This window comes from Phacochoerus africanus, chromosome 15 (assembly GCF_016906955.1).
Source record: "Phacochoerus africanus isolate WHEZ1 chromosome 15, ROS_Pafr_v1, whole genome shotgun sequence".
Classification (NCBI taxonomy): domain Eukaryota; kingdom Metazoa; phylum Chordata; class Mammalia; order Artiodactyla; family Suidae; genus Phacochoerus; species Phacochoerus africanus.
Window position 1 is genome coordinate 76178490 of NC_062558.1, and position 17699 is coordinate 76196188.

Genomic DNA, 17699 nt, shown 5'->3' on the forward strand with positions numbered 1-17699 from the left:
GTACACTGCAGTTATATGTATTATGAGCCCTAAAAATGTTTTTCTTTTTAATTCTGATGTTTGTTTAAAATAAGTAAAATATTAGCTGAGATATGTTAGAAGAAAGATAGTTTTGATTTGAAGAGTGAGGGGAGAAGAAGAAATAATGTTACAGGTTAGGGTACTTTCTAGAAGACAGAGAATTTAGACTATTTTGGAGTTTTACTTTACTTGCTCCAGGAATTTTCTGGACATTGATAAATGAAACCTAAGAAAGAGGAAAGCCTTCCCCTATTAGGCCTTCCTTCCGAAGAACCTAAGGAGCAGAGAAGCAAAACCACTGGCAGACTTCTCTTCTAGAGCTCCTATCTGAATCTCCTACATCATAGAGAAGTGGCTCCATGGAAGAGTTAGCAGAAAGCTTTACAGGCCACAAAAGCCATTCAAGAGAAGACAAAGAGTATGAAGACATAAATTTAGTTGCAGCCTCAGCCTACAGAGCATACAGAAAACACTCCTAATTACCTCACTCAGTATTCCTTTTAGAAAACAGCCCCCCTTCTTGACTATTTGTATTGAAAGGGCAGAGCTCTAGAAATCATGTGATGCCAATCAGATTTCCATAAGATTTTATATCAGTATAAGAATTTTATTAGAATCCTTACAATATTAGAATTTTCAAAACATGAAAATGGATCACTTCAAGTAAAATACAAGTATGAAAAGGCTAATAACTGATTGTCTCATAGGTGTAAAATTATAAAATCTTCCTCAAGATATAGTCAAAATACATGTAGACCTTACTTTTGTCCTAGGCCACAATTTTTTTCTTTAGTTTCTGTTCTTCCCTTGGCCTTGTGAACCCTCAGAACAAATCTCAAGCAACTGTTCCCAAAGGATAAACTTCCTTTTGCAGATGAAATATTTTAATCTTCTAGTATAGTCACAAGAAGATTTGAGAGAGTTAAATATAAACACAACTTATTTCTTGCTCATATAAACTAAAATTCTAGTGTGATTGTTGGTACAAAGATGTAAATGCTTCAACTTTCTCTAACAGTGGTGTCTACTGAAATGACAGTACTTTCAAACACATCTGGCTCAAAATGAATTTAACATCATAAATATTTGATACATTTAAACGCATTATTTTATTGTTTTGACAGAAGCTGCATTATTATAAAATCAATGAATTAGTCATAAGAACACTATAGCTCATGGCAATGCAGGATCCTTAACCCACTGAGCAAGGCCAGGGATTGAACCTGTATTCTCATGGATACTAGTCAGGTTCATTACCGCTGAGCCACAACAGGAACTCCGCCTGTATTTTTCATCAGATCATTCAACCTGAAAAACTTAATTTCTTCTATAACTTCTATAACATTTCATTATCCAGAATGGCACTGATCAGTACCGCTATCTAATGTTACGTACACTTTGTGATCAGCTCTTGACTTCACTATGGCAAGAGAAATCAAATGTTCTAGACTTTCACTTCAACGCTGTTGTAATTTCCCAGAAGGTTTGCATATTTATGAGAAAGATGTTTCACAATGAGGATGTTGTTTATTGTCAGTAAATCAAATCTTCCTACAGTAAAACCCCCCTTTATTAAATTTCTCCTCTAATTCCTTGAAATCTAAAGAGTGAATCAAAATCAGAACACACTGACTTATGCCTGATTTTCATTAGGTCTCTTCCTAGGTACTGAGCCACCTTAGTATTTTTTGCTTTTGTTTCTTTTGGTGGCTTTTCAAAGATTAATATTAAATAGTAAGAAGGCTTAATAACCAACTTTGTAATCATTTTATTATTGCCTCCTCAAGATACCTAGACTTGTTTAGTTAGAAAATACATGAAGACATGGAGTTCCCCCTCAGTGGGTTAAGGATGTGGCATTGTCATAAGCTGCAGTGTAGGCCACAGACACAGCTTAGATCTGGTGTGGCTGTGGCTGTGGCATAGACCAGCAGTTGCAGCTCCAATTATACCCCTAGCATGGGAACTTCATATGCCACAGGTGCAGCCCTAAAAAAAAAAATATATATATATATATATATTATAATATATATTTTAAAACACACACACACATATATAAAATAAAAAAATAGTTCATAACTTTGAGTAGCTAAGATCCAGATTCTAAGTTATACTGTTATAACCTAGTGAACTAAAGCATTAGCTCTTGAAAGACCCAAATCCATAAATAATATACAGCATTCTAGATAAATCTTGACGACCTTTTTCTAAACTTAGTTATGGAGAAAAATCTGACTTCTATTATAAGATTTAAGACCATCAGCTAATATTGTATTTGGTTAGTGCAGAAAAGTAAGCCATTAATAAGCCACGCTTCTGTAATCTCATTCAATTCCTATTAACCGACTTTAAGGATCATAGGCTCTTTGGAAATTATTTAATTATAGTAATTATTAATAGTCTCTTTATCTTTTTTTTTTTTTTTCCGGCCAAGCCTGTAGCACATGGAAGTTCCTCGGCCGTGGATCAAACTCATGCCACAGCAGCAACCCAAGCCACTGCAGTGACAATGCTAGATCCTTAACCCACTGCACTACAGGGGAACTCCAACAGTCTCTTTATCTTGCCTAGAATGAACCTGAATTTATTTTATTAATGAGTAGTTATTGAGTGAATACTTAACGTTCTACTTAATACAGATGTTATGGCTCATGTTGACAATTCCACAAGTTAATCCATTAAATCTGATCAGAGAGATAAGGTATGAAGCAACAGAATTCATGACTTCAAGTAAGAGGAAGACACAAATACGTAAATTCTGAATTATATGAAACCTAGTAATTATTGTAAAGTACATATAATTAAAAGAAAGTTTTAGAAGAAGGTTAATTTAAAAGCATGTTTCCCTCACTCCACTGGTACTGAATGTGGACTGAGGACATCAACAGCTGCAAGAATTGTTCTCAATTTAGGATATGAATAGCAAAGTCAAGCCTTATGTTTGATAAATTTCCCTATGGAGAATTGAAAAAAAAAAATCCTTGCTTTGTAACCTTACCATAATGCTTTATAGACAGCAGATATTTGTGGTGAATATCATTACAAATTTGTAGTGAATAGCATTATAAATCTATGATCAATGTCAGGCAGTTACATTCTAGGTGGGAAGATGGACAATAAAGAAGTCAATTATCCATTTCTGGGCATTTATCTGAAGAACACAAAAATACTAATTGCAAAGATATATGCACGTCTATGTTCACTGCAGCATTGTTTACAATAGCTGTGACATGGAAACAATTTAAGTGTCAATCTGTGGATGAATGGATACAAAAGATATGGTATTATATAAAAACATAATGGAACATTACTCGGCCATTAAAAAGAAAGAAGTCTTGCCACTTGGGACAACCTGGATGGACCTTAAGGGTATTATGCTAAGTGAAGCAATAAGTCAGATGGAGAAAGACAAATATCACATGATTTTACTCACATGCGGAGTCTTAAAAAAAAAAAAAGAACAAAATAAATGATGAACTCACTGAGATCAGATTAGTCATTACCAGAGGGGGAAGGAAGTTGGGGAGTAGGTGAAATGGGTGAAGGGGGTTAACTATATAGTTATGGATGGTAACTGGATTTGTGACGGCGATCACTTCATAGTGTATATACATGTTGAATTATAACGCTGTACACCTGAAACTTATATAATTTTTTTAAGAAAAGAAATCAATTATATTGAATGTTAAATGCCAAGAAAAAATAAAGCAAAAAAGGAATTTAGGAGGAGTGTATGTGTGAAGTGTGTGTACATGACAGGATAAGAGGTATTTTAAAATTTTAGGCTGGCCAAAAAAAAAGGCCCCCATTATCCAAAGTACATACAGGAAAGAATGATAAATTTATGCCATTGCTTATTATAAGCACAAGATATCGCTGCCAAATTGGTTGTTATTCTGGGTTTGTGTCCAAAAAATTCTTGTTAGGCTAAAAAATCAAACTTCTAAAAAGTTTAAATAAGAATTAACTCTAATGGGGGAACTTACATTGCAAAATATATATATATTTATTTTGTCTTTTTGTCCTTTTTAGGGCTACACTCATGGCATATGGAGGCTCCCAGGCTAGGGGTCTAATTGGAGCTGTTGCTACTGGCCTATACCAGAGCCACAGCAACGTCAGATCTGAGCAGTGTCTGTGACCTACACCACAGCTTATGGCAACGCTGGATCCTTAACCCACTGAGCGAGGCCAGGGATCAAACCTGCAACCTCATGGTTCCTAGTCAGATTTGTTTCCACTATGACAGGAATTCCTAAAATATACTTTTTTAAAAGAAAGGCAGCTTCGGAGTTCCCGTTGTGGCGCAGTGGTTAACAAATCCAACTAGGAACCGTGAGGTTGCGGGTTCGGTCCCTGCCCTTGCTCAGTGGGTTAAGGATCTGGTGTTGCCGTGAGCTGTGGTGTAGGTTGCAGACGCGGCTTGGATCCTGCGTTGCTGTGGCTGTGGTGTAGGCTGGCAGCTGCAGCTCCGATTAGACCCCCTAGCCTGGGAACCTCCATGTGCCGCAGGAGTGGCCCAAAGAAATAGCAGAAAAACCAAAAAAAAAAAAAAAAAAGAAAGGCAGCTTCTTAATTTTATTTTTAGGAGAAGCCATCATAAATCAAGAAAATGATTTATTATATACAGTTGTCCAATTTTATTTTAGACAACATAGTGGAGTTTCTAAAGTACTTTGAGGTTCCAAGGACAACCCATTTGGGTAGAAGATTTATAGTCTTCAAAATGATGGCAATTTCTTGAACACCACTCAGTCTATTAATTTTGAAAAAAAAAACCCCAGCTAATCAGAAATATGATAGTTTTGCATTACCTGGGTTATGCTGTTGGCACTGCTCTGGCTGGTTTTCCACTGGAAATCTCCAAGAACAGTCTGTATTGTCCACCAGAGTAACAGATGAATGGATATAGTAATGCGCTTCCCTTATGCCCAAGTCACCCCTGGCAAAGCTTTTGGTGTTTAAAAGACTGCATTCCTGGAGTTCCTGTTATGGCTCAGCAGTTAACGAATTCAACTAGGAACCACGGGGTTGTGGGTTCAATCCCTAGCCTTGCTTAGTGGGTTGGGGATCCTGCCTTGCTTTGAGCTGTGGTGTGGGTTGCAGACTCGGCTCGGATCCCACGTTGCTGTGGCTCTGGCGTAGGCTGGCAGCTACAGCTCTGATTCGACCCCTAGCCTGGGAACCTCCATATGCCGTGGGAGCGGCCCAAGAAATGGCAAAAAGACACACACACACACACACACACAAAAGACTGCATTCCTTCTTGCAGGATGACCTGGGAACCACTGAGTTACCTAGATGTAATGATTCCTTGTTATCTGCAAGGATATCCACTGAGTACCTCATTTCCTATCATTCTAGGAAGTTTCGATGTGGGAAAGAACTGATCTCAATATAATATCCATTGCATATTTTCTTCCACGTCTTATTAAATAAAGGAAAGGATGCCATGTACAACATTCAGACTGCAAGGATGCTTGAACATTATCTACAGAAAGTTTAAAACCAGCCCTTCCACAACCCAGCCTTAGAAAAAGAAGAGGCACTATGGTAAGCTTTGGCTTATCACTGCTGAAAACATGACCACAGCAGAAAGCCCAGAGACAGAAGCCCAGATGCTGGGGTGACCTGGGTTCAAACCTTGAATCATCTACTTACTGTAAGACTTGAGACAAGTTCTTTCATCCTTTGTATGCCTCAATTTCCTCATCTATAAAATGAAGATAATAAACTACAACATTATGGGTTGATAGGAAAATATATGTATAATTGGAGTCCCCAAAGGAGAGGATGAGGAAGCAAAGTACTGGATGAAATAACAGATGAATTTTTTTCCAAATTTGATGAAAAAACTCAAATTTGATCCAAAACTCAATCTCAAGACAAGAAACATGAAAAACATTACATCAAAGCACACAATAATAGCAAACCCCAAACTAAAATAAAACTGCCAAAAACTACATCAGTGGTTCTCAAGCAAGGATTACTTCTCCCCATTCCTACTCCCTCGGGGATGTTTGACAATTTCTGAAGACATTTTTGGTTGTTACAGCTGGGAAGGAGAGAGTGTGTGTGACTGTATTCTAATGGGTAGAAGCCAGGAATCCTGCTAAACATCCCATAATACACAGGACAGCCCTCCTAAAAATGAATTATCCTGCTCAAAACATCAATAGTGCTAAGGTTGAGAAACACGAAAGACATACAATAATCAAAATGCTTGAAACCAGTGATAAAGAGAAAATCTTAAAATCTTATCCTTATATTTTCTCATTCTGGATAAAAACAGAAAGTATATGACACTGTCATATTAAGCATTTTCCACAAATCACTTATCCTGGTTAAGCCAGGAGGTGTAAAGGTGCCCAGACTGGTAGAGCTACTTGGAGGGGTTTCCAGAATTCACAGGTCAATGCGACTTTTTTTTTTTTAAGCCTGCTTTTAACCGATAGAATTTAGGGAACTACACTACATGTCAGGTGTTCTGAAAATTCTGCTCTGTGGTTCTCTTGACACTTAGGTAAGGCAATAATAGGACTAAGCAGTGGATGCAAGTTAAAAATCTCATTTCAGCTCAACAAACATTTACTAGGACTACTTCCATAGTATATACTGTATATCAATGCAGTTTTCCAAGTTGGTCTCTTCATTTAATGCAGTACTTTTCCTGCCACATCATGCCTATTTATTATAAACTCCAGCCCACATCACAAAAAAGTTTTAAAAATCCCCACCAATTCTACTTTCTTTGTTATGACAAGATTAATGGATCTTTTAAAATCAGAGATGAAATAACATGTGACAAAATATCAAGAATAAAAACCCAGACAGAGTGCATACCTACTAAATATGAGGCAATGGATGAGGTACCTCATAGTCATGATCTCATAATCCTTAAATAAATCGTCTGGGTTTGGTATTACTGCCATTTCCATTTTATAGACAAGACAGATGAAGTTTGCTAACCTGCCTCTCTAATCATAGGGAAAAAGCAGTTGGACCAGGATTTGAACTGAGGTCTGTTTTGAAAACCCACGCCCCACCAAAAAAAAAAAAAAAACCAACTAATAATATACAACTTCAGATCATAAATGTACTTTCAGTTAACTATTTTGGATCTTTGTACAGTGCACATATACACTGCTAGAGCAGTGGTCCACCGTAAATTTATTCAGATATTTTGGAACCCTAAGCCAGCTACAATAAGGCATATTAGTCTATATTTCTCCATTTTCCTCTGTCAGAGGGAAGAAAAGTGAGAGTGGTCACAGCTATGGTAGGAACTGTGTATGTCATTTTTTGAAAACTGTTTATAGTTTTACTTTTATAGATGCCTAGACTGGGAGAAGGGAAGGAAGAGATGGTTATTTTTGTTCTGTATGTTCCCTTCAGTCATACAAATCAGATCTTTTGGAGGTAGTGGTTTGTTTATTTGTTTGTTTTTTGGTGGCCATGCCCATGGCAGGTAGAAGTTCCCAGGCCAGGGATCTAATCCACACCACAGCAGCAACCCAAGTCACTGCAGAAACAACACCAGATTCCTAACCAGCTGCCCCACAGGAGAATTTCTAGGTAGGTTTTAATAGAATGTACAAAGAGAGCTAGAGACATACACTTGTTTTTCCTGAATGGTTTAAAAAAAGTCACACTAAAGGGAAACAATACTTAAGAACACTCATAGTAACACACTAACCAACAAAATTGTTTAGCTTAAAAAAATCAGAAATTCATAAGAGTTCTAAATGAGTCAAATTTGAATTTTTTGTCTTAAAAGTAACCCTACAAGTTTCAAAAATGAATTTTCAACACAACTGGAACAACTGAGCCAAACTTCTTATTCAGTAGAGGAAATGATAGAGCAATATGTGTTTTATTGAGCAAGTTATATATATATATATATGATAGAGGAAATGATAGACCAATATATGTTTTATTGAGCAAGTAATATATATAATTTATCTTAAGCTTGAAACAGTTAAAAGTAGATGTAACTTCAAAGTTGCTTTCTTTTTTTAAAAACTTTACTGATAATTTATTTCCCTTCTTCTTTCTCAGGTGATTCTAAATACAAGTTATAGAGAATTCAAAACAAGTGAAATTTTATATAACTAATCATTGATTAACTTTGCAAACATGTCTTGTTTCCTCCTCCCATTACCTTTAATGCTTTTTATAGTCCTGTATGCTCCCAATAAATGAATAAAAAGTTTATACTTACTAGAAAGAACAGTTGTTAGGAAAATATAGTCTGAAAAGGATATGAGTCCACATTCTCCAAGGGTGTAAAATATACTGCCTTCGTCAGCAAATTTTTCTCGTTCCTGGGCAATTTTCTATTGAATATATAGGTCCGACCAAAAGATAAAAAAAAAAAAAAAGACATAACAGAATGAGAATATAGAGATGAATCAGTATTTACCTGACAGTTTTATGCTATTTATCATAAGCATTTTTCTGACGGCCATTCCAAATTCATGGATCCTTTACAGTTTTTAAGATGGTTAAAATAAGACTAAAGATGATTTTGTTTAACACTGGCTTAATGCAAACATCGGAATATAATTTCAGTGTTATGAACTCCCACCATTTAATGCACAACAGGCCCACTTCAAGGCTGGTTTTCCTTCTTAGTTTTAAAAACAATCCACATTTTTCTATGGAGGTATATAAGGTAAAGAAGAAAATAAAAAACCGAACTAAAATAAATTCTAACTGCCCAAGAAAAATTCTACAAATAATGATTAGAAATGAAGAGGTAAGCAACTACGGTCAACACCCACACAAATGCTCAGAAAACTAGTTTCTGAAATAGTAATTTTAACATTCACCTCATGACCCCCAAGAAACTTAGGTTTGCAATGTAGAACAGTCTGCAGGGTAAAAAGTATCTGAAATATAATGTCAAATCAGACATACACACCAAACTTTAGGTGTAATTTAATTACATTTCCTATTACTTTAGTGGAGGCTCTTAAATTTCAACTATTTGAAGAAACTCTCCTAAAACTTAGCTTTCACTCTAAGTATGTATTTATTGTTTTTAATCTATAATGCCTACAGAGTGAGTTAATTTTCAGGCTCAGTAATGGTCTATCTGGAAAGTGGTCTCCTCCTGGGTGTTTAAGGAAAGCTATCCCATTTTCTGATTTCCTGACAAACCATAAACTTAGTGGTGATACTGAAGATACCTTTCAAAAACTGAAAAGGATCCAACAAAGAATTAGACATGAAACTCATTTCCATAAGTTCTGGACCCAAAGACAGAAATTTGAGGAATTTTTCTGGGTACCAAAAAAAGAAATAGGAGGTTTTAAAAACCCAAACTAACAAAGCGCAATCAAAGTCATAATGTCATGCAAGCACAAAATAAGAAGCAGCACTGCAAGCATAACCTTGGGAGGAGTATCATGAAAACTAAACCAACAAGCACCACCACACCAGCATCCAGGTACACAACCATCCAATAGGTTACCTCGGTCTAGTGAAGATCCCATTATACACCACAAAGGAAAGAAAACTGGTTAACCAATTGAAGACACAGCAGCAAATGAAATTATAGTGATCTTCTTAGTAAACCCATTTGAAATAGCCTCTTATAGTTAAGTGCTTATAATATGAAAAGTAACCATGGACAGGCAAAAATCAGCCTGAACATGAACAAAGCAGTAAGAGGTTCTGACGGCAGTTTCTACTTAGGAAAGGCCTTCTCTGACTTATTTGAGATGGGCGGAAAGCCTGGTCTGGTATAACAACATTTAGAAATGACTTCTTTGAGCCCAAACCAAAAATGAGCCTATAGTCCAGTGTGTTTAAGGTTAGATCTCATATCACACTTGATCTTCTACCAAGAGATGAAACACAAACTTCAGACAAAAAATGTTACTGGGTGAAATCAAGAGCAGCAAACTGTTTACTGGTAAGTTAATATTTTAATTTGTGTCTTTCTTCTTTAAGCATTCCCCTAGTTGCTTAAAGTCTTTGATTAGGTAGATTCCCCAGATTTGAAAACGCTGGCAGTTTTTGCCAGCTTAATTAATGTCTTAGAGTTCCCTACTGTGCCATTTTTGGTCTCTTTGTACTTTTTGACCTTGAATGATTTGAAAAGTACAGGTAAATTGTATTGTAAAAGATCCCTCAATTTGCGTTAGACTAATGTTTCTGCATGATTACCTTCAAATTCATGAAACTAGGAATTCATGTTGATATCTCTAATGCCATTCTATGGAACACAATTTAGTCTTGCCCCTTATACACTTGTGACTCCCTTCAAGAGGGAAAAATCTGGCTCCCATTATCCTCAATATATTTACTCATTTGCTCCAGCTTAGTATACAAAGAAGTAGTTTCACAATTGCTAATCATCTCTATAAAAAAACAAATGTATCATCTAGAATTCAATATTTGTTGCAGTCTTAAGTAAAATGCACTTCTGGTGAAATGCACAAATGCAATATACAATTCAATGAATTTTATAAATATGTATCTGAGTAACCCACATCACTATCAAAATATAAAATATTTCCATCACCTCTGAGGTTTCCTTTATGCCCCTCTACAGTTAATTCCCATATTTTTATTTTTTTTACCTTTTTAAGGGTTTTTTGTCTTTTTTTTTTTTTTTTTTTTTGGCATATGGAAGTTCCCAGGCTAGGGGTCAAATTGGAGCTGCAGCTGCTGGCCTACACCACAGTCACAGCAATGCCAGCTCCGAGCTGCATGTGCGACCTACATCCCAGCTCATGGCAACAACGGATCCCTTAACCCATTGAACAAGGCTAGAGATTGAACTCATGTCCTCACGGATAAGAGTTGGGTTTGTCACCACTAGGCCACAATGGGAGCTCCTCTCATCATATTTTTAAAGCATAGATTAGTTTGGTCTATTCTAGAACTACCTATTCTTGGTACTACCAGTATATACTCTTCAGTGCCCAGCTGCTTTAGCTCAATATAATGCTGGGGAAATTCATCCACACTGTATTTATCAGTAGCTCACTCATTTTTATTACATAGTAGTATAATACTCAATAAAATAAAAAATGAAAGTAATTTAATTTGATTTGTTTTGTGTATAATAATATTGCACATAATAATGCACACAAGTAAAATCACAACTTATTCATTCCTTTATTGATTAAACACTAAGTCATTTTCAGTTTTGGGCTATTCTGACTTTCCTCAAAGCTATACCTTTTTTACTTGCAGTATCGGTGAATGAGAGTTCTAGCTGCTTCACATCACTGTCAACATTTGTGTTGCAAGTCTCTTTAATTTTAGTTATTTTAGTGGTATCTCATTGTGGTTTTATTGAGCATTTCCCTGATGACCAATGTCTTAAGTCATTCAACTCTTTTGCCCATTTTTAACTGGGTTGTTTGTCTTTTTATTACTGATCATTATATGTTCTGGATCTGAGACTTTTCAGTGTGGTAGCCAGACTCCTAGTTGACCCCAATGTTTCTTGCCTCCTGATACTCATGTCCTGATGTAGACTTCATCTCTTCCCACACTGAATCAGAACTGGTCTATTAACTAACAAAATACAGCTAAAGTGATAACGTGTTACTTCTAAAGGTAAGACATAAAAGGCACCTTGCTTTGTTGGAGGGAAGCCAGCTGTCATTTGAACCCTCAAGCAGGCTTGTGGAGAGCCTACAGAGAGAGGATCTGAGGCTTTGGAATGAGTCAGTAGTATCTTAGCAGGCATTTGAGTGAGTCATATTAGAAATGAATCTTCCACCCCTGGTCAAGTTAGATGACTAAGCCCTTAGCCCACATCTGACTGCAACTTAATGGAAAAGCCTGAGCCAAAATCATCTAGTCAAATTGCTCCCAAATTTCTTATTGCCCAAAAGCATGAGAGAAAAGAAAGGATAATTACTGTTTTAAGCCACTAAGCTTCAGATTTGCTACTTAGCACTAGATAACAAATATAGTCAAATATTCCCTACGAGTACTTCTGTAACTTATAATTTCCATTTTATTTTGATAATCAGAAGTTTTTAACCTTCACAAAATCTAATTTATCAATTTTTTTCCTTTATGGTTACTGCTTTCTATAAGCTATGCAAATAAATAAATTTTTGTCTATCTCCATTCCATAAAGATATTCTCTTACACTTTCTTTTAGAAGCCTTATAGTTACAGATATTATATTTAGGTCTATGGTGCATTTCAAATGAACTTTGTATATCAGGAAGTAAAGTGGTAAGGTTTATTCTTTAAAATATGGATATATTGTTGTATCTAAGCTACTTGTTGCAAATACCTTCCTTTCCCTATTTAATTATTTTGGCATCTTTGCTAAAAATCAATTTATCATGTAAGTGTTCATCTTCTCTTCTATAGTACTTTCTGACTTGAGTAGCCCAGTTTCTTTTGAAGACTTTTGGATTACTAGCAAAGTAAGACTGTTTTCCAAAATACAAATAAACATGGTTTATTGAATGGTTAAAAAGGCATATAGTAGAATGTATATATGTATGTGTGACTGGGTCACTTTGCTGTACAATAGAAAATTGACAGAACACTGTAAAATAACTATAATAGAAAAAATAAAAATCAGGTAAAGAAAAAAAAAAAGGCACATAGTAATCACAAACACCAAAACTGTCACAAAACCATCGAATTTGGAACTCCTGTCATGGCTCAGTGGTAACAAACCCGACTGGTATCCATGAGGACGCAGGTTCGATCCCTGGCCCTGCTTAGTGCGTTAAGGATCCTGCATTTCTGCGAGCTGAGGTATAGGTTGCAGAGACAGCTGGGATCCCGCATTGCTGTGGCTGTGGTGTAGGCCGGCAGCTGCCGCTCCGATTCAACCCCTAGCCTAGGAATTTCCATATGCCACAGGTGCGGCCTTAAAAAAGACAAACAAAACAAAACAAAAAAACACCCACCAAATTTGATCCCTCAAATTATTTAAAGCTAGGAAGAGAATCAAATAAATACGTCAAAATTTAGGAAGAAATGGGAATAATTAGAAAACCAATTTTTAGACTATTTTATGTTGCATGGATGTTTCTTAGCTGATCTTTTAAAATGAAAACACTGATTTTCTACCATAAATGATATTCTCAAGTCAAACAGCCACAACACACGAAGAATCTATGAGAATAGATATACTTGAGTTTAATAATGAATAAACTTTTAAAAGCACCAAAGTATGGTGAAAATGGAAAATCAAGATTCAAGGAAGGAGAGTGGAAGGAAGGGTTTTGGTTATTTTTTCCTACTTCTAAAGTCTTATCAGTGTTTAAATCTGCAAATTGAGACTGTCAAGTAAATTTTTCTTTCACTTAATCTTTTGGATAAAGTTTAATCTTTGGCTAAGTTTTAAGTCATTTTTCTAAGCAAATACCATTTATTACACTTCTGGGATGACATGGAGGCACAGTGCAAGGAAAACATTATCTTTCTTAGCAGACTGGTGGTAATGTTCATTTCCTTTGTTTCAGAGGTGCTTATTTACATTTTTTGTTACTAGTGAACATTTATATTAATATGTATTTTTACTAAGAAAATCACATAAATATTTGTATTTAGTTCAAGTAATAAATTCAATATAAACACTAAACATAATAAACTAAAAAGAAAAAAATCTACGTAAAAGTCAAAAGAAATAGAAAATATTCCAATTCTACTGTAAGGCCATAGAATGTGATATTAAGTAATATATTATCAGTTTGGTAAAGAAATTTATAGAAACTTAGTCCATATTAAAGTTCTTGAGGTAAGATTCTAGCAACTACTTCAGTGTATATGCTGAAAATTAAACAGTACTCAGTATTTTTAAAAGAAACTATAATTGCAGATTCCTTACAGAGCATTATAATATTTTACGCATCTTAGAAGCTACATATCAAACACTAATCCAATCACTTGAATCTCTGAAATTAAGGCTGTGAAAGCAGAATGCAAGTAAACTGATCAGAATAGAGTTTCTATTCAATTTACTGACAAATGTTAACCCCTTTTGGAGAACAAGATTTATGCAAAATGTTTCAAAGCAGCTTGCTGAGTTAAAATGAAATTTAACTGTTTTACTATTGATTTACATGACCTAGTCTTAGATCTTACACGTTTTAAAACTTAAAACATAACTATAGACTCAGTATCACTAAAACATTCAAATTATTGACTTCAAGTACAGGCAAATAAATTAACAATCTTGTAAGAGTCCTGGTATTGACCTCAACTGCCCCATATCCTGAATCTTTTTTCGAATGAGAAGAAAGACTTAAAAGCAAACTTACAGCAAATCATACTTTATACATGTGTAACTGGTACACTTCTTGGTTAGTCTAAAACATTAATTGTTTTACCAGGATGGCTTTGTGCTGAAGCATTCACACTCAGGTTCCTGACCAATCATATAAATTTATATAATATCTGGCTAAAGTTGCAGGTGCCATCTGAAGCCCTGGGACTGGGATTTCTAGACATGATTCGAATTTGTTACTATGCACTGTATTCAAATAGCGAATCCTGTTATAATAGGACTGAATAAAATAGGACCAATTATTTTGCCTTCTAGGATTCAACTACAAAGCCAGAGAGAAAAATCCTATGTAGGAGCTTAATCTCATTATTTATTCTAATTAAGATCTACTTTTCAAGTTCTATGGTTTGAGGTAAACTTTTTTTTCTATCAAACAGAAGTTGAAGGACCATGGTGGCAAGATTGATGCTAACACATCATCCAGAACCTCAAAACATCTCTGGTATATAGAAACTCCGATAAAGATGACCACTTTATTATTTAAATTAAGATGTCATCTTTTATGAGACTGAAATAATTGGATTGTTTTAATATTAACATTTCTCTATACTGCTTAAACACATTTTAAAGCCTATCTAAATCCCTCAAGAAATATTTGAGGTTGAACTTCAAAAACAAATTATTAATATGCTTCCTCCAAAATATGTAATTTTGGCATATCATCTCCAAATGATAAGTAAGATTTCTACCTAAGATTGGGGTCAGGGCAGGGAGGCAGGGTGTTAGAAAGAGAAAATTCAGCAATTTCCTCATGCAATTAACGCTCACACTTCATAGTTCAGTTGGTACATAGATAAATGCCAAAAGCATTTTTTAAGATGTCGATCTTAAACAATCACACTATTCTCAAACAAAGAGAAAATGTTGCACCGTTAAAATATGTGTTATCTTTCTTCCCCGTCTCATACCTGAACTTGCAGAAAGGCAGAATTTGGGGATATGTCAGATACAACTTAAATTGAGATGTTTCTAATTTAGAGTAGTTTATGAGTTCTTTTTCTTCTAACTTAGTTTCCAGACTTTTTAAAGACAGTATTACATCTGAGCAATAAACACAAATACCGTGCAACAAACTGTGGAAGGTGAATGCTTAAGATCCTGGAAACTTCACTCTGTCAGAAAGCCATTCTCTTTTCAGTCCCAATTCTAACCACTTTAGCTCTGAGAACAACTCCAAATATCTAAAATGCAAATGTCTTCCTATTTTATTAACAGGATGGCTATAGAGAATATGGATACAAATGAGGATGCTTAAAAAAAAAGTGGCAGAAGATTTGATTAAAGCAATGACAAAAATTCAAAAGTCTAATGGAATAGCATTAACTTTAAAGAGATAATATGACTTTATTGAAATGATTTATTTCAGTCATCAGTATCTGATGAGGTATTATCAAAACCCTAGATGGGGAAAATCATCAATTCTATTAGTTTCTACTACAGTATGCTGCAAACTTGCTTCAGGGCAAGTCTGGGTAGGAGAATCTATGTTTTGCCATTATTGATTATCTGCTACCTAAATCTAAGAATTTAATTTTGAATGTTGGCCACTTGAATCAATCAGTGCACTGTCCTGAACTCAGCAGCACTCTTGGTTTCTGTCATATGGGTTAGAAAAGGCTTCTCTATCATTTATAGAAAACCAACCTTAAATTCAAATTTTGAAAAATAAGTCAATACAGTGTTTCACTTTCCCTCACTTGGAAATAATTATTACAAGAAAAAAATTCATTAAAAGAGCAAAAATAAAAGAGTTTCACTCTCAGGATCCCTGTTCACATGCTTAGTTTACACTACTGTAGTAACTATCATCTCCCAGGAAACCCATTAGATGAAGAATTTTTAAATTATTTGGAAATCAAACATTTTTAGGTAACTTGAATACTACTGACCACTAAAGACACATCAACAATTTATAGCTTGCACGGTCTACATGCTAAAGCGCTTGCATTATCTCATTGCCCTCACTGCAATTCTATGAGATAGGTGATACTACTATCTGCACTTGACAGATAAGAAAACTGAAGATTAGAGAAACTGAATAAGAGGTCCAAGGTGACAATACTATAAAGTGGCAGGACAGGTCACGGTATGACTCCAGAATCCATGCCATGAACCATTTTATGTTACATTGTATCAAATGCACAGAAATACACCAGCTATCTAGACTGTCTGCAATTTCTAAAATTGTTATTGGGGACTGAATAGTTTTGGAGCAAAACATAGTTTGTTGTTGCAAAACATTAATCTTGAGGCTAGCTCATTTGTCTTCAAGTTGAAGATGAAAATGATGAAGTGCACATTATGTGTTTATGCTTTGATTTATTTGAATGCATATTTGATTCATTTTCAAAATGAATATCAAGAAAAGGATGCAATGGTTCTCTATAATCTTCTTAATATATATCAATCTATAATTGAAGAAGCTTTAAATTTAAGTTTAAAATTTTTAAAAAATGCACTATGGCAAAGACATATAAAAACTAAGAACTATTCTCACACATTCTCTTCAACCAAAGGTCACCAATACATGTAAGTTGAGAACCCATTTTTATCAGAATGGGAAAAACAAAATGTTTTGAGTAGCTTTCATAGAACTCTAGTTGTGTAAACTTGAAATACACTACTGTTTGTGCTGAAAAAATAAGAAAAAGATAATTTGGAACCAAGTCCTTTCATATCAAAGTGAATTTCAAATCTTGTTTTATGATGGAAAAGCTAAACATAAAGGTGTTGGAAATGTAATGATTAGTAATGTTCATGCTTTCAAATCAACAATGAAAAATCAGATGCATTCACAGTTGATCCCAAATTCAAACACAACAGAATCTAAAATAAAAATGTATTTAAAGACATCTTCAAAAAATCTTAGTATTTGGGACAACCAAATAAACCATACTCTCCTTGGAAGCATTTAATGATTATCTTATTGTTTCTTTTTTCAACCTGAATAATCAAGGACATGGGTTAAATCAACAAACTTTAGTAGTGGTGGAACTCAGAGACTGGAAAGAGACATTATGGATACTCCTCACAGCAATATAATAAGTACTGACACCATTCATAAGCTGCATCAAAGAACAGCACTTATGCTACCAGAAAAACAAAATGATTCCAGCCTTTCCACGGGCAACAGGAACTCTGCATGCAAAGGACAAATCCCTGTAAGGAAGCAAGCAAGAAAGCCCCCTTCTATAAAGTAACTGCTCATTGACCTTTGGAAGCTTAAACAAGTTCCACTAGTGTCACCAAAATGAGTATATTTATGGAATGCAATACAATAACCAATTCCCCCACTACCTAAGAAAAAGAGTTTATTATTTTTAATATAAAAAGCTTATTAACCAGAGATCAAGAATACAGTAAAACTTGATTTTGAATCCTTGATCAACAAGAG

At 35.0% G+C, this 17699-nt stretch overlaps 1 protein-coding gene across 3 annotated transcripts in view; it reads right to left on the reverse strand.

The window, feature by feature from the left end:
* The window catches only part of MICU1 (mitochondrial calcium uptake 1), a 226822-nt gene that overhangs the window by 108612 nt on the left and 100511 nt on the right, over positions 1 to 17699 (reverse strand). For 2 of the 3 annotated variants that reach the window (XM_047759643.1, XM_047759642.1), the window contains one exon: positions 8243 to 8357. In XM_047759643.1, the coding sequence (XP_047615599.1) occupies positions 8243 to 8357 (115 nt within the window). Of the gene's footprint in view, positions 1 to 8242; positions 8358 to 9496; positions 9503 to 17699 lie in introns of all 3 variants that reach the window. The other variant, XM_047759641.1, reaches the window with a different exon arrangement.